This window comes from Ptychodera flava, chromosome 6, assembly GCF_041260155.1.
Source record: "Ptychodera flava strain L36383 chromosome 6, AS_Pfla_20210202, whole genome shotgun sequence".
In the NCBI taxonomy this organism is placed as follows: Eukaryota; Metazoa; Hemichordata; class Enteropneusta; family Ptychoderidae; genus Ptychodera; species Ptychodera flava.
The window spans coordinates 20,747,333-20,771,721 of record NC_091933.1 but is presented as its reverse complement, the minus strand read 5'-3'; the positions used below and the strand labels follow the sequence as shown (position 1 = coordinate 20,771,721).

Genomic DNA, 24,389 nt, shown 5'->3' with positions numbered 1-24,389 from the left:
AATAAACAATCGGTCTGTGTGTGCGTACGTGCGTACAAACAATGTCACAGACACCAACACAGACTCAGATATACACATGTACATGCATATATATATATATATATATATATATATATATATATATATATATATATATATGTGTGTGTGTGTGTGTGTGTGTGTGTGTGTGTGTGTGTGTGTGTGTGTGTGTGTGTGTGTGGTGTGTGTATCTGAGTCTGTGTCCATAAGGAGGCACCGCGTTCTAATAAACACAAGCATACAGTTATTATAATTCGATGGGTCATGGTCGGCCATATCCGGGGCAGCTCGGTATTTGAACATCTCTGAGAGGTTTAATGTTTGTCTATCAGAGAAAAACGCGTCATTATCAACGCTGATCAACATTAACTGTACTGTTAAATAAGCAACAAATGCATACGGAATGTCAAAATTATGATCTCAGCTGCAAAACGCAAAGAATGACACGACCCATGGCCAGTACATACGTCGGACTGAACGCGACAGTTGAATTCAGCCCCCCCCCCCGGTAATGCGTGAAACTGCAGACACAAACACTCTTACAGTACTTGAATTAATTTTTATTGATACCGTGTTGCACTTTTGCATTCATTCATTTATCAATAAACGCACACATACACAGCACACACTTTTCAAACTTCATTCACACCAACCACCAGAAATGATAGGAACCAACTTGAAATATTAAAGCGTGTACACATGAGACTTTGAAGTAAATATTTTCTACCTATCTCAAGATCGCGTTAAACTGGCGTAAAAGGTATTCTTGACATGTTCTCATTTTATCGATATGCCAGCCGATCTATCAATCTATATGTTACGAAATCATGGGAAGATGCAAAAATAGATACACAGATACAGAGATAGATTACATACATACATACATACATACATACATACATACATACATACATACATACATACATACATACATACATACATACATACATACATACATACATACATACATACATACATACATACATACATACATACATACATACATAGGCAGACAGACAGAGATTGCTATACGTGCAAGTTTACGTAAAAATAAAAATGTCACAACATGAAATACAACACACTCTCGCGATAAGCACCGACAATCTAGCCTATAGGATATTACAGTTTTAAGTCTGTAAGTTGTAAGTGAACAGGGTCCAAAGTTCTAATTCTTGTGACTTGTTGGACAAGCTGAACAGTTTTGATTGTTCTGTGTCATCTGATGTCAGTGTCACTGTCTGTGTGCGGCATAAATTCATTTGTTTGCATTAAATGTCAAGGAAAAATCGGGGATATTTGTGCAGATTAGGCGCAGAGCAAGCGACCATGTCGACCTAGAAAGTCGCGCTCACACCAGATAGCTGAAAACCACAGAATGAATGGTTGGCTCTCTAACACGGTTATACAGATGATATTTTCATCATCACAAGCAGATGCTCAAACAGAATAGCGCCCCCAAGACTCGCGTTGGATTGCTTTGTTTTGGTAGAGTGCCCCCAAACGGAGAGCATTGTATTTAAACCTAAGATAGTGTGGGACTGGATCGCTCACTTCAGAGAAGCACAGTGACCATCGTTGTTTACAGGAACAGAAAGCGCTACAGCCCTGCCGTTGTGGTATTGCGTCTGAAATATTGCCCTGAAAATCAACGTTGTCATCTTAAAATTTCGCCGCCTTCAATCTCTGGAAAGACTCCGTCATCCTTGGCTGTCTCCACGCTGCGTGTAAATTCCTGCAGGTAGCGTATAACGTACATGCATGTTTCTTATGAATTTCAGATTTCCATCTGGACAAGACATCGCTTCACCACGTACTCTCGGTTCAGGTGAGACGGCGAAGTGCCTTGACATATACGGCGATAAACCTAGGTTTTCCTCCTTCCGTTGAATCAGTGTGCATTGCCGCCGCAGAGTTTACATTACCATAGCGTTGAGTACTTACCCCATGCCGTGCAACAAAGACTGTTCTTTCCACTCCTCCAGAAAAATTAATGACACTGTTGCATGCACTTGCGCAAGGTTTACCTGAAAGGCCGTCGCAAAGTCTACGCACTCTTACTCTAAAGGACGTATTCGATTACAATGGATTTCAGGAATAACCCTACTTGGATTTCACAATTCATATCATGTACAGAAGGCCCGTATTCAAATACAATCCGAAGTCGAGTCATATTACCCTGATTGCTATTGTGTTGCTTGTTAGTTGTTTTCATCTTCAGTAAAGCTATGTTTTCATACAGAAATCGGTGTTTATGTTCATACTCGTAAACCTCACACAAGACACTAATTATTTTGAACATGCGCATGTATAGCTTTGTGTGTTCTGTTATTTTATCTATATCTCTATCTGATTTTGTGCGTATGTGTGTACATACCTTGGGCATGTTGGTCTGACCAAACACCCTTATATTTTTAAATTATATTAACTACCTATAGCGGCTGTATAGGCACAGGGGCTAAATACACATTAACATTCTGCAATGAAATATTTTGAAAGTGCACTAAACGTAATCAATTCAATAGAGTCTAGTCATTTTATGTGCCATATCGATGTTTATGGAGGTACGTGATATTTTGAAAGACCACAGACCTGGCCCGTATTTTAATATCCGTTCCTGACTTCATTTTCCGTCAATTTGTGCTAGTGGTTTGTTTTTTAATAAGGCGAACGTCCCGACAACTCTTCCAAGGACGCGCTGTTTTCACGGCGGAGATAAGTTCACACGCCTGACCGAGAAACGCCGATGGATAAATCAAAACACTCATTCCATGCATTTGGTTGCCTTCCTGTTTGCCTTGACTCCATGGCAACCAGACAGGGATCGCTCAATCTTCATCGGTGCCTGATTGGTTACTTGTCTTTAAGCGTCGGTTATGTCAGTTGGCCACAGAGAAACGATGTCGTTGGCATGGAAACGCGAGAAATCGGTTCTCTGCGAAGACGGAAATATTTTCTCGAACGCGAACAATTGTCTAAATTAATCACCAATGGAACCTTCCATGTGTGTTATTATCAATGCCCACATCATTGAAAGAGTCTCTCTCTCTCTCTCTCTCTCTCTCTCTCTCTCTCTCTCTCTCTCTCTCTCTCTCCCCCCCCCCAAAGTTCCTCTTTCCCACGTATCTGTGAAATCTCATCGCCTGTACAATTCCATTGTACTGGGTGCCAGGGAAAAAACTAACAAAAGATGCCGAAACCTTTGTTCGATAGCATTCTCCTAAACCTGGCCGGGATCCAGGAATCTGCGGAAGTAATTATGGCGCATGCTCTACTATATATTCTTCGCAAGTTGCAGGGCTACGCATGTCGGTCGAGAACAACAATTTCATTTGGGGTCACTAAGCGACTTTGTACACCCATCTGAGTAGGCCTATGCTTCTTTTCATCATGATAAATTTCTACAGGCATTTAATTGATATACGGAACCTGCCGAAAGCGCTTGGCCGGCTAAGTCGTCACGTAATATCAATCTTGCCAGGTAATTATAAAGGGACATTTGTCTCAATTCGGTACTTGTCTAAATCCCTTTTAAGAGTCAAGACCACGCTCTTTTGAGTTCAAAACAAGGACCACTTATTAGACTTTCGGTATTGTGTCGATGTTGAGCTTATAATGAAGTAGGTTTATGGCCTGAATTTGGGTTGACATTGATTTCTCTCTCTCTCTCTCTCTCTCTCTCTCTCTCTCTCTCTCTCTCTCTCTCTCTCTCTCTCTCTAGAACGTGTGCAAAAAAGAAATACTCATCGCTATTGCGTCACCTTTTTCATAATCTTTCAGAATACGAAATAAGAAGATGGCTGTAACCGAACATTGTGTTTCCGAAGTTATCATCCGCGTGATGAAAGAAAACGACGTGGAAGAAGCCACCCGTTTGCTGGCTGATGCTTTCACCGGCCGTGAACCCCTGACGGTTTGCCTCGGCATCAAAGCCAAAGACGACTTGTCTTACGCGCAGCGTATATGTGAACGCGCTGCGCAGGACGGGGTGTCGATGGTTGCCCAGGATACAATGAGGAAGAAAATCGTTGGCGTGGCAACTACGTTCGCAATGCGGAATCAAGAGGATGACGACGTGATAAAGCCGCTGCGCATCTTTCGACCCATTCACGCCCTGCTGAATCGCCTCGTTCGCTGCTTTACCAAACACCCGGACTACGCGAACGTCCCTCTGTCGAAGATTGCCCAGTTTATACGCCTAGCTGTTCATCCTGATTACACTGGCCGCGGCATCGCCACTATGTTGCGAGAGGCTAATGCTCGCCTCGCTAACAGCAAAGGCTTTCGGATGGCCATCGCCACGGCGACAGCGCCGGCGACGCACAAGATGTACGCCAAGCTCGGATTCGTCGAACTTCACGAAATACGCTATGAGGACTTTGAGTTCGAGGGTCGACGGCCTTTTGAAGGTGTGACGGAGTGTAAATCGGCAAAACTGTTCATCAAATCGCTGTAATTTGATAGGTATGTAGGAAAGAAATTTGTGAACTTAAAGACCAGGATATGTGGCTATGATCCGGATAGTTTCGGGTCCACGTTACATGACTCACTTCAATATCACATGGATGTGATACACGATATGCTTTGTCAGCTGCACCGGGTCTACAAGCGCCGCCGATCAGTTGACAATACCACATGTCATATAGACAGATCGAAACTGAACATTCTAGAATTTCCACGGGACCAAAATTTGTTCCACTCTGCCGGCTGTTAAAGAAAACCTTGCAGAATGATATATTTGCTTTCATCGTTAAGGCTTTTGTTAAGATATCCTCGGGGACAGATACTCTCAAATTCTTATGATGCTTCTCTGATCTACCACTCGTGGCGGCTCATGTCATAAGAAATTTTTTCTTCATAGAAATAACATAGGGATTTCGGCAATTCTGAATTTTAAATATCGGTACATGTTATAGGCAATTTGTTTCTCTCGTACAAAATTTCCAGGATGACCCCCGATTTTTATTTTTGATTTTGAAAGAGAACGGTTGAAAGATTCCTTGAAAAAAAGTTTGAGCAGAAGTTTAAGTCTTTCGCTTTCGAGGCGCATACTACCTTAACACGATGTACAGTAGGCTATTAATGATATACATGTTTCAAAATGCAATGTCCCAAGCGACCTCTACACTTGACTTGGCGAGGAGCAATTTTGAGTCGTCAGGCTTCGCTGTGAGAAAATCTGGAATATAAGTATAACTAGGAGTTTTGGTGTTTACATAAGAATTACTAAGCGCGTTAAGTAAATATTTATGTAAAAGTATGTAAAAGTGATTTGTCAATACGTGTCAATGGTGTCTCATCGAGTAGAGAAAACCACATACTATATATATATATCTATGGCTGTGTATGATATATGTATGTATGTGCGTGCGTATGTATCTATCTATCTATATACACTATATATCTCTCTCTCTCTAATTATGTGTATTATTTTTGGTTAACGTATATGCACGTAACAGTATGTTTGTGCTTATCTGACATACACAGTGAAATTATGTCTACCCTACATATGTATTTCCCTCACAACTATACACGTGTCTGCCGGGATTCCCACGTGAAGCATTCATTTTGTGTTTGATTTTTTGATTACGTCTCTTTCAATCTCTTGTTAATGTTGAATGGAAATAATATTGAATTATGCTATGTACATATTATTGCAAATGAATTTATTTCAGCAGTTACCCTCGACATGTTTTTCGATTTTGTCAATATATATGATTGTTACAATAATCCGTTGAATAGGACTGATTGCAGCTTATACACCGACATGAATCTGAATCTGATCACACATACATTAGAATCGGTGAGCTGCTGTGCATTTTGCACTTCGATAATTTACAGTCACGGTGTAAATTTTCTTCACGCTTTGATTTTTAAACATTTTTCAAGCATGGTAAACTTTGTAACTTTATAGCATTTGTATTTTATTGTACTTGTGACTGTCGAGACTTGTCCAAACCGTCACAAACACTTTCCTTCGATTGATATCTGTGAAAATAAGTACTTGTACAGATTCTGTTAACGTTGAAATAAACTATCAAAATGGTCTGCCTGCCTGCCAAGCACCGATTAACATACAAAATGTGATAATTCTTGTCATAAAACTGATAAAACATGCAAAAGCTTGAATCATGCGAATATATATATATATATATATATATATATATATATATATATATATATATATATTGATTACAGTGAGACATTATGTTATATAAAACACACACACACACACAGACACACACAGACACACACATACGCGTTAGAGTTGCTAATTGGCGCCCTCAGTGAACAATATGAAATCCCTAGTGAGTACGGTCACGGGTACGCGCTTGCGTACCAGTTCCTCATGATCACAAGCCTTTGGAGTCACTATGACCCGGACATTGCATAGAATGACATAGGACCTTGCAATTAAGGCAGAAAGAGCGAGTCTCGTGAAAGCCGTGCATGGTCTGTTGTTATTCTTATGTGGAAGTTAATCACGGTTGTGTACAGCACCCTCAGCAGACAACATTACTTCACCCCGCGACATCGCACCGTGTGAACGGACGTGACTTTCCGTGCGACATCGTCCACGGACGACTGTTCTCAAGTGTGCCGGAGTGAAACCGGTATATGGTGGCTACATGGTTACGGCAGGGGGAAACAGTTGCAGGTGACTCTCATGTGACTAATCATATAATTATGTAGTAACCGTGGATGGACTATTGTGACAATTTTCCTAATCGAACGTGTTCTGTGTAGTTTGAGCCAATTGTGTGCCACTGGCTGTGACAGTTGTCTTCAAGTTCTCTGTTGGGGAGCGTAATCTCCAAAGCAATGATAGCATAGTATAATTATGATGGGAGTACCGAGCTCTGGCCAGTAGTTGGAGAAAATGCATGATTCGCATTTTTGAAGCTAACGTGCTATAGGCAATTGTATTTGTATTATAGAACCCAAACATAACATGTGTCATAGTTACTTCACTTACACTTTACCCTACAGGTGGATTTAATCAAACGTGTATGTCTCTACAACAGTAAAAGTCTGCACATTAGGCACGTTAACCTTTTCACCCCCAATTCCATGTATAGAGGTCCACACTTACCAGTGATAACAATGGGTTTGGACAAAACCACGGTGGCGAAAGGGTTAAAGGACGTCAAGATGTTACGCGATAGGTGTAGCGTGTTTGGCACGATAGAATTTGACTTATGGAGTACCATGCACCACAGGCTAATTAGACATTATTTGTGTTGATTTTCCAGTTATGATCAAAAACTAATTATGATATTGATAAATTATTAATAATTTATCAATATTCATATTAAAGTTTGATCATAACTGGAAAAATCAACGTAAGTATGTCTAATTAGCGTGTGCATGCACCAGCGTATATACCCTTGTGTCACTTTGTGATTTAAGTAGTTTCTCGCGTGATTCCTATGATTGATGGGCCACGGTTCGGCGTGGATGGACGTACTTGCGTGCCACCTGTGCGAGGAGAGTTTGTATTGCGTTCAGCCTACTGCGCATGTGCCGATGGTCACTGGGATTCCTGCCAGTGATGCGGGTACCATTAGGCCTGTGATTCAAGTGGTTGAATTGATGCAAATTGTCATTTAACTGTTTTCTCTTGAAGATAATGTAATACGTGATGCGGTGAGAGTAATCTGCAGGCAGTTCTCCACTGTGCGCTGACTCAATGGCTGTGCTAGCTGTCTAGAGAGGTTACAATAAATGATAAAAAAACACGTACTCCACTCTCTCTGCGCCCGCCCGAATACTCGACTTGGAATACGTGTATATTTTTGCAGGATCTAAGATAGTACTGTTATAGAAAAAACCTGTCATCTGCCGTGGTTTATATTTTCAAATAAATTCAACGACAAAGTTTGAAAAAATAATCCAGACTTGTGCAACAGAGTGTCATCAAGTTATACATCAGGGTATAATAAAATGGACTGCTTTTGATGCAATGATGAGTGTATGTTTGCTGTTTCCATGGCGAACGTTACTAAGGAGTTTTTGCATTTGAAAGGGGTAGCACAACCAAGTGTAATGATGCTCGATAATCATCTTCCTTTACTGAGTCACCAAAATTAACAGAAATAAAAATTTCTGTAACTTTGTAAATTTAAGTTGGCATATAAATAAAACCGTGAACAAATCATGAAAACTTACAGCTGCTGGTCCTTTCAGATGGGTAAGCGCCCATCCTGCTAACGATAGTTTTGGAATACTCGTCCGTGGATGTTTATATTACGAGTATTTGAGGTCTCGTCCCACCTGACATCTAATATACAGACAGCTAGAAGATGATACTTTCATTTTTGCGCTGTCATTTTAGCATGTTAGTTTGTGTGTGCGCCTTGACAGTAGTAAGCGATCGACTTAAACCATAAACTCTGGACCGCTCTACAGTGTATGAGTTAAGTTCATCATGTCATAGGCACACCGTTTGCTGTCTGTGTCGTTAATCGAAAATTTATTTCTAAGATGCGTATTTTGCGGATAGTTCTTGGTACAATTTTCATTCTCACATCTGTCTCTTTATCACCAGGGAATTTGATCCACACATACAATTATTTTAATATTCGATAAATGACGCGAGTTATGGCGACAAACAACAAGCAACGCAATCCATGGAAGAGAAAACTCGAGGAGCCGCCCGACGGAGGCTGGGGCTGGATGGTCGTCTTTGCCTCATTCATAGTCCTCTTCGTCGTCAGAGGAATCCAGAACTCGATTGGAGTATTCTTTGTGGTCTTAATGGATCATTTTCAAGAGGGCGCTGGCTCAACGTCTTGGCTGACAACATGTTTGACTTCTCTCAGTTCATGCACAGGTAAAAAATCGCATGTTCGTAGCCCATGGTATCTTGAAAGACAATATTTTATAGTAGGCTTGACATGTAATTGTCTCAGAATTTAATATCAAAGACGCAAGTCAGCGAATAAGATAATAATGGTCTGAAACCAAGGATTTGGCTTATTTTGTAAGTGTACGTACTGTATACAGTGGTATGGTTTGTATAGATTCGCCCGATCCTTGTGATTGACCGTCACCCTGTAGATGGCGCTCCATGCAAGTAGCAATGGCTCTAATTTATCAAGCTGAGTCATCGTCGACCAGCACATAGCGTCTTTGATAAGTCTTCCCCAAAACCATTTCAATAGCAGTACTAGTGGTTCATTTAGCAGTCAATAATTGTCGGACATAGGATTTCGGGCTTTGACAGTAAATCTAGAAATATATTTGATATCTATCAAGTGGCCACTGGGGAGCTCGGTGCATCATACTAACTATTCCAATAATTCCATCTGATTGTAATAATATTGAAATTACCACATCACCTTAAGGGGACTTGAAAATATCAAGGGTATGTTGGGGGCACTTGAAAGCATTTGAGGGACTCGAAATAACACTGTCTGTGATTGATGTGGAGTATGTGTTGGGTTGTCAATTTAAGTTATAATGCTTGGCTAATTTTAGGCGGCAGTAGTCATGAAACTTTTCTGTAACGGCCCATTTTAACTTTCGTTTGTTTTGCGTATCCGCTGCAGTTTCTTTTCTACTCCTTGAAGCATAATGAAAGTCCAGCACAGCCATATGTGTACAGCCAGCATTGAATGATTCTTTAAAATGGAATTCAAGTCCGGACTAGAATTCATTTGTCATCAACAACAATAATCGGAATTCAAGTCCGGACTAGAATTCATTTGTCATCAACAACAATAATCGGAATTCAAGTCCAGACTAGAATTCATTTGTCATCAACAACAATAATCTCTGCACTTGCATATACAGAGTATTTGCCAAACAGAATTTTGTTATTCTAGCATGCTAGGGGAGTAGGACAAGAAACTGCAGTCGATAGACAGAACAAACCATACTTGATGGCCAAAAGATGCACTAATGTCCCTTTTATACAAATATGTTAATCGTGCCCAGTTTTCCTGACAGATGAGTGAAGTCATTCTGTTTCCAAAACTTTCTTAAGTGATCACAAAAGGGACAAAAGTTGTAAGGTTTACCTTCATTCATAGTTTGGCTTGAAATTTTACAGACAGCACTCTTATTGTTCATCGAGATACTTATTACAGCCTAAAAGTCAATGTTTAACAACTCTTAAATATATACATATGTACTTATATATTACAGATAAAGCAAATTTTTCCAGGGAAAATATCAAATACTTTACACGTAGACTACCAAGAGAAGTGAAATAATAATTTTGGGCGAAATTCCAACATCATATTTGTTGTCCATATCTGAACTTTCAAACATCCTATTTGAATCAAGTACACTTGTATCAATTAGTTAACCAAAGTAACCCCGTCTAGTCTTAACTCCCATCGCAGGACCGATTTCCGGGGCGCTCAGTAAACGATTTGGTCACCGCAGAGTGGTGATGCTGGGCGGGCTTCTAGCCGGCACTTCCATCTTCATCACGGCCTTCGCCACCAACATTATCTACGTGACCGTAACATTCGGTGTCTTAACAGGTAAGGTAGCGTTCATGTGCTTTCGGTTTCCCATCACAGCGACTACGAAGAATTGCTGCCAGTATTCTAGAATGAACCTCCATGAGAACAGTTCACCAATCCCATTTTATGTGAATTTTTGTATAATTTGAGAAGTGTCTTGACTGCTATATTCTGAAGCTCGAAACGTGGTGTACTTGTAAAAAAAGGCGGACAAAACACATCACATTCCGCTTCCAGACTCAACGCACATTTCAAGAAAGCCTTTGTCCATAATTTTTACCATCCACGAGAAACTTCTGTGGCGTCAATCCAAGCCTGTTCAAATGATTGAAATATCACATCACGCGCCGAAAAGAAAACTTTTTCATAATGCCTGCAATGTACCAAAAACTACGTCATTTGAATTCATTATTTGAACGGGTAGTTTCAACCATAGACACTAGAAATCTATGTTTTGTTTTAGTCTACGTATTTCATTTCTGCTTGATACAAATAACGGCGTCTTTCCCCTGTAAGAATAAGTTGACGTCGTGGAATTCTTAGCATCATTGATTTGGTCCTTGATTTCTCACTAGACATTCCGTAAGTTTTGTATTCTTTCAGAGACATAAAAAGATTACATTTATTTGCTTGTTTTTAGGTACCATGCTCGTAAAAAAGCGAAAATTTCAGACAGGAGTTTTTTCAATGATTATTTTAGTGTCTACGCGCGCAAAAAAAATATTTCTTCTCACTAGAGTCTTTCAGACTGTTTTCACGGTTATGGCAAGTATATCACACAAGAGTATTCCGATGACGTAACTGCCATGAATAATTGCATCACACGAAGTGATGTTCATGCACGGCGCCATAAGATGTACAGCAAGTTTCGTGACATATACCAACTCCAAAGTTGATGAAAACCTGTCGTGAGACCTACCGTTTTTCGCACCCCGTGTCAATTCTAAAGCTCCATCCGCCTTGTGATCCCGCAGGATGTTTGTCAGTGGCAATCTTCAGACGGACGGACGAGAGAGAGAGAGAGAGAGAGAGAGAGAGAGAGAGAGAGAGAGAGAGAGAGAGCTGATGTTTTTATTGTTGTTGTTGTTCCTCAATTCCTCCTCAAAATATGAGAAGAGTTACATCAACACAGGTCTAATTCAGTGGGTTCTTACAGAGGTTAATAGTTTGTCGAATTTCGTCATTCTCACTGTGCACAGCTGAGGAATTGACAAGTTCTCGGAAGTGCAGATACCGACATGCATAGATTTTACGCTTTTCAATATTAAACAGATTATGCTTTCGGATTATGAATGGCTCGTTAAACAACTTTTCCCAAATTTCCATATCATTTTCCAGCTCACCTTCGTTTTTCTCTTAACTTGAAAGCTCAAGTAATTCTATAACTCCGGTCCCTCGATCTCACGGTTCATCCTAACTACCGGAGGGGCTAAGTCATTCCTTCTGATAATGACTAAGCGAATTCCGATGGAGATGGTATCTGCTCCAGAGCTCTAACACTGAGTTAAGTTCAAAGTGAAGTTATTAATGGTAATTTTTCTCCTCAATAGGTATCGGTTTCGGTCTTGCACGTGTACCTGCAGTCGCCTTGATCGGTCGTTACTTCAAGAAACACCACGCGATCGCCGCTGGAATCGCCGTGGTCGGCACAGGAGCAGGGGCTTTCTCCGTCCCGCCGTCGGTGCCATTTCTGGTCGACATTTACGGCTGGCGCGGCACCTTTATGCTTATGGGTGGGTTAGCCTTGAACTTGTGCGTAGGTGGCGCCCTACTACGACCGATATACTTGGCAGCAGACGACGGAGAACTGGGAGAAGACAAAGATGCGTCCAAACCTATGTCCGAGACTGTACTCGACAGTTCCAGTGCAAAGACTGATGATATTCTCCCCGACGAAAGCCACAAAAGTTGTTGCAAAAGATTTTTCTTGACATTTGCCTCATATTTCGAACTTGGACTTTTCAAGGATGCAATGTTCGTCACGCTGATGGTGTGTTACTCGTTATTCGGGTTTGGAGTTAACATCCCAACAATACACATCGTGAAGAGAGCGGTCAATGTCGGCGTGCCAGAACACCAAGCGCCTCTTCTGCTGTCAGCTTTAGGGTTTGCCATGATGATCGGTGGCTTCGTTCAGGGCTTTGTTGTCGACCTTCTGCATTTGCCGAAGTGCAGGGTCTTTGCTTCTGTTGTCTGTGTATATGGATTGCTGACTCTCTTTCTGCCTGTCGCAAAAGATTTCGTTACAATATGCACGCTGATGTCCATCATGGGCCTTGTAAGAGGTGTCTTCGCTGCGCTGAACTCTGTAGTCGTACGAGTAGTCGTCGGGCACAATCGATTCACTGGAGCATATGGAATGTCGCTTGTTTTCCTCGGTGTTCCACAGTTAGTTGGACCAGTTGTAGCAGGTATACCCTGACACACACACACACACACACTCTCTCTCTCTCTCTCTCTCTCTCTCTCTCTCTCTCTCTCTCTCTCTCTCTCTCTCTCTCTCTCTCTCTCTCTCTCTCTCTCAGCCAGGTCGAAACCAAAATAAAGAAATAGATAATTACGTTTGTCTCGTTGATATTCGGGCTTACAAGAACAGAGAACTTCATGCTCGATATGAAGTGTTTTATGAGAATAGTGAGAAATTCAACAGTTTTCACGTGCTCAAAGAAGCAAATGAAAACATTTAAGGTAGAACCCACCTCGGGGGCAGACATTCGGACTCTGAAACTTTTACAATTCTTTTCTGATATACCACATGTGGGGGTTCATTTTAAAGCTCTTGGTGAAAGAAAACTTTTCACCGGCTTAGTTTTTCGAAATTCGAATTTTTTTATTTTTCTCTATGGAGTTAACACAGGGATGGCGGCCATTTTGAATTTCTAATATCGGTAAATCTAGGGTAATTTGTTTCTCTAGTACCAAAATTTGCATGGTGACCCCCTATTTTTATTATTGATTTTGAAAGAGAACGATTGAAAGATCCCTTGAGGAAAGATAGAGCAAAAGTTCAAGTCTTTCATTTTCGAGGTGAATACTTCCTTAATGTTCATTTACAGGGTTTCATACAAATGTTTGGATTAAGCAAATTTTGATTCAGAACTTCAAACGGTTTAACTATTTATATAACCTTTTTCCTGTATTCTTTCCTCAACATAGGCTACCTTTACGATTACACTAATGACTACAGAGTTTCCTTTTACCTGAGCGGAATATGTATTCTTCTGAGTGGACTGATATTTTTTGTTGGCCATTGCATATGGGAGCGGGGGAAAGCTACCGCGAAGGACGAAGAGGACGACTCGCCCGAGGAAGTGATGCCTGACTACCCGGGTGGAGAACTCCAACATGCCGTGCTCGTAGTTGCGCACACTGACGACGACGGACACGGAACAACTACAAAGACTATTCAGGATGATGAAAGAGACTTAGTGAAATGTGCCGGCCCTCCGTCTGTCGATTTTGAGGAAGAAACCGCGATTTGAGTAAACGTTTGGTTTAAACTTGCCCGTAGACTGTCATACCAGCAGCGGCAAAGTCCGGCAGATGAATATGTGTCTGTGTGTATATGTGTCTGTGTCTCTGTGTGTGTGTGTTTGTGTGTGTGTGTGTGTGTACAACGCAGCGAAATCAAAATCGACAAATTATAAAATAAAAAAGGAAACCTTCAAAGCATTAGCACTAGCCTGGTTCTGGTAATTGTAGACCAAGTGACTATCGGACACTGACTTGAGGTGTAAGTGCCAGGACTTTCCTCAGTGAGTTGGTGAACAGTGGAGGCTCTATGTATTTGTGACTGGCGAGCTCCAAACCGTCACAAACACTTTCCTTAAATTGATCTGCGAATATAAGTACTTGTACAGATTCTTTCGAAATAAACTTTTAAAAGGTCTGCCTGCCCGACAAGCGCAGATTAACATACAGAATGTGATAAATGTTGTCTTAAAACAGTGTTCGATGCCACAAGTAGAGCGTACAAAGTTAATGTCTGTTTTTCCATGCATCCTGCAATCTTCAGACAGACAATCAGAACTAAGAGGATTCTTAGCGCTACACTTTCATTTACATTTTTGAGACTCCTCTCTCTCTCTCTCTCTCTCTCTCTCTCTCTCTCTCTCTCTCTCTCTCTCTCTCTCTCTCTCTCTCTCTCTCTCTCTCTCTCTCTCTCTCTCTCCTCTTTCTCTCTCTCTAATATATGTATGTATGTATATATATGTATGTTTGTATATATATATATATATATATATATATATATATATATATATATATATTATGTGTGTGTGTGTGTGTGTGTGTGTGTGTGTGTGTGTGTGGTGTATACATACATACATACATACATACATACAACATTCATAGATACATACATACATACATACATACATACTATACATACATACATGCATATATACATACTTACATACTTCTCTTTTCTCGTCAACGCATCTGATAAGCCTATACGTATAATATCCAATGTTTTTGTTAACGACTAAATTTCATTCCGGATAAGAATTTATGTGTAAACACAAGAACACCACGTATAACACTGTGCGTTATGTTCGCACGGTAACAACGTTTGAAACACTCGTGTTTGTTTTTTTCAAGCTAAAATTTCTTCACGAAATTTAACTTTAAAAGCAAATATTATGTCCATCATGAACATCAGGAGTAAAACCATGACGCGTTGGAGTTGCTAATTAGCGCCCTCAATCATGCTAGTGAACATGATGAAATCCCTAGTGGACCGCTGAACTGTCCGCGCTTGCGTACCATTTACGAGCCTTCCGGGTCACTATAACACCGGGACATTGCATAATTCCAGAATGCCATAGTACCTTGTCATGTCATGATGACAGAAAGAGCGATTCTTGTGAAAGCCGTGTATGGTATGTCGTCATTCTTCTGTGGAAGTTCATCAGGGCTATATCCACCACGCTCACCCTACAACGTTTACTTCACCCTGCGACATCGCACCGTGTAACGAACATTTCCGTAGGGTTTCGTCCACGGCTGACTGTACTCCGTTTTAAGCCGGACTGAAACCGGTATATATACATAAGTTTATCATTTACACATTGGTTGGTTACGACAAGGGGAAACAGTTGCAGGTGAGTGTCATCACAAACGAGGAATAAATGATCACTAGACCACGGTAGAGTGTAACCGTCAGCGGAATATGGTGACAAATTTCCTAACCGAACGTGTACGGTGAAGTTCGAGCCCATATTATGTACCACTGTCTGTGATCAAGTTATCTGCCGCGGAGCGTATAAATCTCGATAGTATAATTTATGAAGAGTGCCTTGCACCAGCTACGGTCATTCCACAATTTTGCGGAGTGACCTTACACCAGCGTATCGAGACGTATGCCAACTCTGTGATTTACGTAATCGCTGATTTATTTGTGATCATTCGCTTCAGAATGATTCAGCGAATTACGATGACCGATGGACCAAGGTCCGCCGTGGACTGACGTACTGCGGGCTATCTCTTCGAGGAGAGCTTTCGCCTTGTGCGCGTGCTCAGATGGTCGCTCGGATTTACTGGTAGTTCTTCAGCGCCTTCTTACATCGTATAGGCCTACTCTGCCTACTGGTAGTTTTTCAGCGTTTTTTTATATCGTACACGCGTACGCTATCTACTCTATAGGGTGTCATCTTCACTTGAGTTTGACTGCATACAATAGTGTGTCTATTCACATACAATCACTCAATGAATGAGTGACCATGTCCTATTCAAAAAAAAAAAAGACAATGCTACTCTGCACAATCGATAGAAAGTGACTCCACCATTTAACCCATAGCATGTGAGCGGAAGATGTTTATGGTTCTACTGGTTCTACAACTAGAACAACGTCAATATCAAAAGTTACAGTTCACAGGTGAATAAGTTCATTGGTTGGGCTTCGTGATGAATCAGTTGTACACAGATCGAATGAAGTGTATTCACAGGGCCATAAGGTATTATCAGTCATAGCAAGAGAGTAAAACCTAATAAATTTATGATTATGAATATTTTTGATAAAAATTAAAAAATTCTGTCAGTATTGTACACTTACACAAGTACCCTTACTGCACTCGAATCTTTAATGCAGATCAGTTTTCAAGCCAACTTCACGCAGGTGTAGCACAGACCCTCAGTAATATGGTCAATAGTTACACTGCAGCAGCATTGCGCAGTAACTTGATACGCGGTACGGTCTCAGTACTGCCTCGGCAGACTTAACAGTAAATAATATTAAGGGGACCCATACTAGTTAGAGAGTCTGCCGAACTTTGACCGCGCATCAAGTTACTGTGTATGAGTTAACTTACTCATACCATGTAGGCACACCATGTACTGTTTATGTCGCTAATCGAAAAGTTATTTCTAAGATGCGTATTTTCTGTATAATTCTTGGTAAAATTTTCATTCTCAAATCTGTCTCTTCATCACCAGGGAATTTATCCATACATACAATTATTTTAATATTCGATAAATGGCGCGAGTTATGGCGACAAACAACAAGCAACGCAATCCATGGAAGAAAAAACTCGAGGAGCCGCCCGACGGAGGCTGGGGCTGGATGGTGGTCTGTGCCTCATTCATAGTCCTCTTCATCGTCAGAGGAATCCAGAACTCGATTGGAGTATTCTTTGTGGTCTTAATGGATCATTTTCAAGAGGGCGCTGGCTCAACGTCTTGGCTAACAACATGTTTGACTTCTCTCAGTTTATGCACAGGTAACAAGTTGCACGTTCATAGCCTATCGTGTGGCTTTTGATCTTTCCCGGTTATCCCAGAATGCATTGCTGTGGCTGAATCAAATACTTTATACCACCCAAAACAACAAAAACACTGATTTTGTGTGTACAACGAATTGTTATACAAAATTTATGCAAATTTACGATGCCAAAAATGCCTCGTGTATTTTTCATCTGTCAGCGACGAAAATATAGGTCATTGTGTAACCTGCAATAGTGTTCTATGAGTAATATATCCTGCATATAGGCCTACCCTACGGCTAAAACGTTCTGTGGGTAACGTACGAGGCATTTTTGACATATCCTAGCGCGCACTGCATCATGGAACCGGTAAAAGAACTTTTGCTAAGGAGCAAGTCAATAAATAATATAATAATGGTCTTAAACCAAGGATTTGGCTTATTTTGTAAGTGTACGTAGTGTATACAGTGGTAAGGTTTGTATTGATTTGCCCGATCCTCGTGATTGACCGTCACCCTGTAGATGGCGCTCCATGCAAGTAGCAATTGCTCTAATTTATATGATCCAAGTCATCGTCAACCAGCACATAGCTTTCTTGAAAGTATTCCGAAAAAACATTTCAATTGCAGTGGTTCATTCAGCATTCAATAATTATCGCGTATACGATTATTGGCCATGATTGTAAATCTAGAAATATATATGAACTCTATCAAGTGACCATCGAGGATATTAACTATGCCTATAATGTCATTCTCTGATGTTTATAATCTCGAAAGTCCCAAATCACCGTAAAGTGAGGGTGATTGGTAACAAAGACATGTTTGCATATAATTTCAGTTTGTTTTAATATTTAGAATGCGTCAAATTCAGAGTTATTGCCTTGAATCTTATCCCTATAAATTTTGACACCATATCACTATGAATGATGTGTATGGATAGATGGCAAGTTATGCCAGTCTGCCTGCACTTGTGTGGAAGTGATCTTCGACACAGTTATCTTGTTTTCTAAGGCAAGGCACTTATATCAGTAGTGTTAATTATTTGAGGTTTGGAGGAGCGTTGAAAATTTTCTAAAGAAATTATTGTGAAATTTCGATACAGGAAAAGAGCGAGGGACAGAAAACAAGCGCACCGTCCCCATGGAAGGGATATTATATCAGAGTGAGATACGGAATGCCGTAGGATTTTTCCCGGGCTAACCTTCATTGACTTTTACATCCCAAAAATGTTTCCCCGTAGTTCACCAAAGTAACTATAGTTCTCGTCTTAACTACCATCGCAGGTCCGATTTCCGGGGCGCTCAGTAAACGATTTGGTCACCGCAAAGTGGTGATGCTGGGCGGGCTTCTAGCCGGCACTTCAATCTTCATCACGGCCTTCGCCACCAACATTATCTACGTGACCGTAACATTCGGTGTCTTAACAGGTAAGGTTGCGTTCATGTGCTTTCGGTTTCCCATCACAGCGACTACGAAGAATTGCTGCCAGTATTCTAGAATGAACCTCCATGAGAACAGTTCACCAATCCCAATTTTGTGTGAAGTTTTGTATAATTTGAGAAGTGACTTCACTTCTATATTCTGAAGCTTGGTTTACTAGTGAGAAGGGACAAAACATACATCAAATTCCTCCGCCAGGCTGAACTCACGTTTTAAGAAAACCTTTTTTCATAATTTGTTTTTCCATCTACAAGAAACTTCTGTAGCGTCAACTCTTTTTAAGTACGAACTTCAGCACAATTCAACTGACTAAGGTAATATATGAAATGTCACGTTACGCGCCAAAAAGTAAACGTTTTCAAAATTTCTGCTGTGTACGAGAAATGACGTCATTTGAATTCATTATTTGCAAGGGTAGTTTCAACCATAGATAGTAGAAGTCTGTGTTTCAGTCTATTTTATTTCTGCTTGATATAAAAACTCAAGAAAAAGAAATTTGCGCCTGGTCCGGTAAGAACAAGTTAGCCTTCCCGGAAATCTCAACATCATTGTTCTTGTGCTATAATTGTTCTATTCCGTAAGTTCAGCATTTTTTCAGAAACATAAAGGTTAAAGTTTCTTTACTTGTCATGTTTAGGTACTATGCTGTAATTAGCGAAAATTTCAGACTGGAGTTTTTTTTAATTATTATTTTAGTGTCTACAAGCAAAAATATTTTTTCTCAATAGAGTCTGTCAGACTATTTTCACTGTTATCCGGTCATGAGACGTGCCGTTCTTCACACCTCGTGTCAATTCTAAAGCTCCATTCGCCTTGTGATCCCGCAGGATGTTTATCACTGGCAATCTTCGGACGGAAGGACGAGAGAGAGAGAGAGAGAGAGAGAGAGAGAGAGAGAGAGAGAGAGAGAGAGATTCTGAGGTAGTTGCTTAGCTCTTCTCTAGCGTATATGCAGTAGTTACTGGGCGTAGGCCATCTCGATCACCACTCTACAGTCTGCCAAAGTATATTGCTTCAGTTTCGCGAAAACCTCACCATGAACTCAACAGTATGCTAAAATTCATCGCTTTAGTTTGCCCCGTTTGATAATTATATGCCGACAGACTTTGGGCAAGTCTATTTCATTGGGTACAATGGCAGAGGGACCAGGAGTGCAGACACCGACATGCATAGATTTTACGCGTTTCAATGTTTCACATGTCCGATTACGCTTTCGGATCATGAATGACTACAACTTTCACAAATTTGCATACTTTCTTCAGGCTTAACTTCGTTTGAATATTTTTTCTTAAAAAAATGAGCCAGTTTGCAAAACTCAATCGAGCAATTCTTACTCCGGTCCCTAGATCTTACGGTTCACCCTAACTACTGGCCAAGTCATTCCTTCTGATAATGACTAAGCGAATTCCAATGGAGATGGTATCTCCTCTAGAGCTCGAACACTGAGTCAAGTTCAAAGTTATGATACGGTTATTTTTCTCCTCAACAGGTATCGGTTTCGGTCTTGCACGTGTACCTGCAGTCGCCTTGATGGGTCGTTACTTCAAGAAACGCCATGCGATAGCCAGTGGAATTGCAGTTGTCGGCACAGGAGCAGGTTCTTTCTCCATCGCGCCGTCTATGCGATTTTTGATCGACATTTATGGCTGGCGCGGCACCTTTATGCTAATGGGTGGGTTGGCCTTGAACCTGTGCGTAGGTGGCGCCCTACTACGACCGATATACTTGGCAGCAGACGACGGAGAAGACAAAGATGCGTCCAAACCTATGTCTGTGACAGTATTCGACAGGTCCAGTGCAAGGACCGAAGAGATTCTCCCCGACAAAAGCCACAAAAGTTGTTGCAAAAGGTTTTTCGTGACATTTGCCTCATATTTCGAACTTGGACTTTTCAAGGATGCAATGTTCGTCACGCTGATGGTGTGTTACTCGTTATTCGGGTTTGGAGTTAACATCCCAACAATACACATCGTGAAGAGAGCGGTCAATGTCGGCGTGCCAGAACACCAAGCGCCTCTTCTGCTGTCAGCTTTAGGGTTTGCCATGATGATCGGTGGCTTCGTTCAGGGCTTTGTTGTTGACCTACTACATTTGCCGAAGTGCAGGGTCTTTGCTTCTGTTGTCTTTATATATGGATTGCTGACTCTCTTTCTGCCTGTTGCAAAAGATTTCGTTTCAATATGCACGCTGATGTCCATCATGGGACTTGCAAGAGGTGTCTTCGCTGCGCTGAACTCTGTAGTCGTACGAGTAGTCGTCGGGCACAACCGATTCACTGGAGCATATGGAACGTCGCTCGTTTTCATCGGTGTTCCACAGTTAGTTGGACCAGTTGTAGCAGGTATGTCCTGAGTCTCTCTCTCTCTCTCTCTCTCTCTCTCTCTCTCTCTCTCTCTCTCTCAATTCGAAGCCAAAAATGATAATTAAATTTCTCTCGTTGACATTCGGGCTCACAAGAAACCGAGACCTTCCATGCTCAATATGCAGTCTTTAGTGAGAATAGTGAGAATTCAACAAATTTGTTGTGCTCAAAGAAGTAAATGAAATATTTTTAACATACACTTACAGCGTTTTCTACCACTGTTAGAACAACCAAAGTTGAATAATCCGCGCCACGGTCCAACTATTTAAAATTTAAGTTTTTTTTCCTGTAATCTTCCCTCAACACAGGCTACCTTTACGATTACACTGAAGACTACAGAGTTTCATTTTACCTGAGCGGAACATGTCTTCTTCTGAGTGGACTGATATTATTTGTTGGCCATTGCATATGGGAGCGGGGGAAAGCTACCACGAAGGACGAAGAGGACGACTCGCCCAAGGAAGTGATCCCCGACTACCCGGGTGGAGAACTCCAACATGCCGTTCTCGTAGTTGCGGACACAGACGACGACGGACATTGTACAACTACAAAGACTATTCTGCTAGCACTCTCCGATGATGATAAAACCGACTGCCTAGAATGTGCCGGCACTCCGTCCGTCGATTTTGAGGAAGAAACCGCGATTTGAGTGAACTTGCCTGCATCGGTTATCGAGGCTGTCATATTAGCAGCGGCAAAGTTCGGCAGATGGATTTGTGTTTCTGTGTGTCTGTATGTGTATGTGTGTGTGTGTGTGTGTGTACAACGCAGCAAAATCAAAATCGACAAATTATTAAATTAAGAAAAACTAACGGTCAAAGCATTAGCACCAACCTGATCCCTGGTTATTGTAGACCAACTGACCATGACACAGTGAATTGTGAGCGTCGCGAACTTTCCTCAGTGAGTTTGTGAAAACATTTGGACTAGCTATTGAAGGCTGTCATGTTATGAATAAGAGAGCCGCTGAGAATATCCAAGAGTCGCAACCTTTATGTGTATTCATTCGCAGGGTTTTTCGTAGGAATAGCTCCAAGTAAGCCTAACGTTTGTTGCGAACAGAACTCGTAAGCCATCTTGTTGGTAAGCAATTTTCACTCTTCAGATGGACCAGGGGTGCATATACATGTGCATTCTGTAATTGAAGATGGACGCGCCGGTGAATTTACTTCAGTAGTTTTTAGTACTATAGACTATAGTCTATAGAATCTATTGGGATTGGTATCCGTCCGGTGTCAGTCTGTATGTATGTATGTATGTATGTATGTATGTATGTATGTATGTACGTATGTATGTATGTATGTATGTATGTGTGTGTGTCTGTGTATGTATTTATGTATGTATGTCCGTTTGTGAGGATGTCCGTCCACCCAAATATCTTGCACCGCAGTGCTTACAGATTTGATATTTTTTGTGTTGATGCAAAATATGATTATGAGAAACCGTTTCTTTTATTTTTTTGATATTGTTAAAAATATGCAAATTACGCAAAAAACCTTCTTCTACTTCATAACCGCTGGTCAGACAGCTTTGATATTTGGTATTCAGGGCTCTAGGGATAACCCAAATATATTTGTTCAAATTGTGATGAAATATGCAAATTTGTATTTTTAAGGAATTTTTTGTCATTTTTGGTCAAAAATTTATTTCATCAAAACCGCTTGTCTGACAGCTTTGATATTTGGTATACAGGTACATAGGGGTGATCAAAATATGACATATTCAAATTATGATGAAATATACAATTTTGTATTTTTAGGGCAATTTTTGCCATTTATGGTAAAAAAAATCATTTCTCAAAAGGCACTTGTCTGATGGCCTTGATATTTGGTATACAGGTTCCTACATGATGAACTAAATATGATACATTGAAATTATTATGAAATCTTCAATTTTGTATTTTTCATGCAATTTTTGCCATTTTTAGTCAAAATATTTGTTTATACTTAATTTTGTATCCATGTCTATAGTAGATTCAGGGACACTATAGTAGATTCAGGGACATTGGCCCTATATTTTACATTTCTCCTGTTCCTTCTCACGTGTGCTACATTAATTCTCAAGGTAATTCTTAAAGTATACTTAAGACCTTCTCGATGATAAGAAATCATTCTATTTTTAAGAATTCTGACAATATTTACTTCTGGTACGTTCATCCATAGACAGCAGAGGGGAATCCTCTACCGTCTGTGATTCATTACCCGCTTGAGACGTTGACATCAAGTTTGCAAAGTGTCCTTTGCATACGACCCGGTAATAAATAAGAAACAACGTATCATGTTTGACACAATTACAAATAAATTCTCTGTGTAAATGGTAGGATAAAGGAGAAGCCGTTTCGACAAAGTCTTTGCCGAAGTTTAAAAATATTATGGAGAGCAGGTGATATCTTCCGTTCACAATGCAATAACGTCGAGCCGTTCATTTCTGAACAAAACCAAACTTAACCAATGTAGACGTACCGTATGGTTAATTTGGTAAACTCGGTACTATGAATGACTGTAGCTTTTGAAGATGTGGTATGTACTTTAAATAAGCCATTAAACACCACAATGTATTGAAATGCAACTCGTTACTTAAAGCGTTTGGCACCTGGTGGCTTCCGCAAGCACGCTTGCATCGAGCAATGTGTATTTGCGAAAAAAATCATGTATGTGCATAACTATATATGTACATGTATACATATGTATGTATCTGTGTACTATGTATGTGCCTGTCCATCTGTTACTGAGCAGTTAAAGTGTTTGTGTGTGTTTGTTTATTTATTTATTCATTCATTCATTCATCCATCCATCCATCCATTCATTCATTCAGATACAGTTTGTAGATACAGTTTGCCAGCCTGATACAGTTTGTAGAACACCAACTAACGCTTGCACGATGTTCAGATACAGAGAGACAGCCGTTCACATGCATCACCAAAATAGCTCGTTTGACTGAACCATGAGGTCACATGATTCTAGACATGTGGGTATATTTTACAGCGGACAGAGCAGAATTCTTCTGTACCAGTACAACACAAATTTCAGTCTTGATTCCCGTTTGTATCAGTCTCAGAATTTCGCATTTATTTCCCGTAGCTTGCTTTTCCGGGTTCTGTACCATCTATATTTTCATTAGGGTAGAACACATGATGCAGTCAAGGGATATTCGGCTGCTTTGGCGCTTTCGTTCGATATTCGGTCTTTTTTGGGATAGTCTCAGTATTCAGTACATGTATATTGTCGATTATTTTGTATCTGTCGGTGAAATAATTATTTTTTCTTCGTTATACTTTGTGTTTGTGGGTGTCACGGTCGTCGTAGCTGTTGTCGTTTTCGACAAATCCGAAGCCCAGGATTTTATCGGATCCGTAGATTTCACGATTCGGTGCCACTGTCAAAGACTTTCCCCCGGCTGC

The 24,389-nt window shown here is 40.7% G+C and overlaps 3 protein-coding genes across 5 annotated transcripts; all 3 read left to right on the top strand.

Moving 5' to 3' along the window:
• Positions 1-1,528: 1,528 nt before the first annotated feature.
• Positions 1,529-6,097, top strand: LOC139135120 (uncharacterized). Of its 2 annotated transcripts, none has more exons than XM_070702365.1 (2): positions 1,529-1,756; positions 3,796-6,097. In XM_070702365.1, the coding sequence occupies exon 2, from the start codon at positions 3,812-3,814 to the stop codon at positions 4,469-4,471; it is 660 nt and encodes a 219-aa protein (XP_070558466.1). In that variant the 5' UTR covers positions 1,529-1,756; positions 3,796-3,811; the 3' UTR covers positions 4,472-6,097. The 2 variants fall into 2 exon arrangements, with proteins under 2 accessions (XP_070558466.1, XP_070558467.1); XM_070702366.1 differs by lacking the exon at positions 1,529-1,756 and adding an exon at positions 3,303-3,496.
• On the top strand, positions 4,392-14,413 carry LOC139135118 (monocarboxylate transporter 12-like). 2 transcript variants are annotated; one of them, XM_070702363.1, is made up of 5 exons: positions 4,392-4,479; positions 8,564-8,848; positions 10,365-10,508; positions 12,041-12,901; positions 13,647-14,413. In XM_070702363.1, exons 2-5 carry the CDS (start codon positions 8,605-8,607, stop codon positions 13,970-13,972), a joined length of 1,575 nt encoding a protein of 524 aa, XP_070558464.1. In that variant the 5' UTR covers positions 4,392-4,479; positions 8,564-8,604; the 3' UTR covers positions 13,973-14,413. The 2 variants fall into 2 exon arrangements, with proteins under 2 accessions (XP_070558464.1, XP_070558465.1); XM_070702364.1 differs by lacking the exon at positions 4,392-4,479 and adding an exon at positions 6,368-6,673.
• Positions 14,414-15,222: 809 nt separating this feature from the next.
• Positions 15,223-23,557, top strand: LOC139135117 (monocarboxylate transporter 12-like). The gene is made up of 5 exons (XM_070702362.1): positions 15,223-15,592; positions 16,923-17,206; positions 18,471-18,614; positions 20,117-20,968; positions 21,298-23,557. Exons 2-5 carry the CDS (start codon positions 16,963-16,965, stop codon positions 21,636-21,638), a joined length of 1,581 nt encoding a protein of 526 aa, XP_070558463.1. The 5' UTR covers positions 15,223-15,592; positions 16,923-16,962; the 3' UTR covers positions 21,639-23,557.
• The last annotated feature ends 832 nt before the right edge of the window (positions 23,558-24,389 follow it).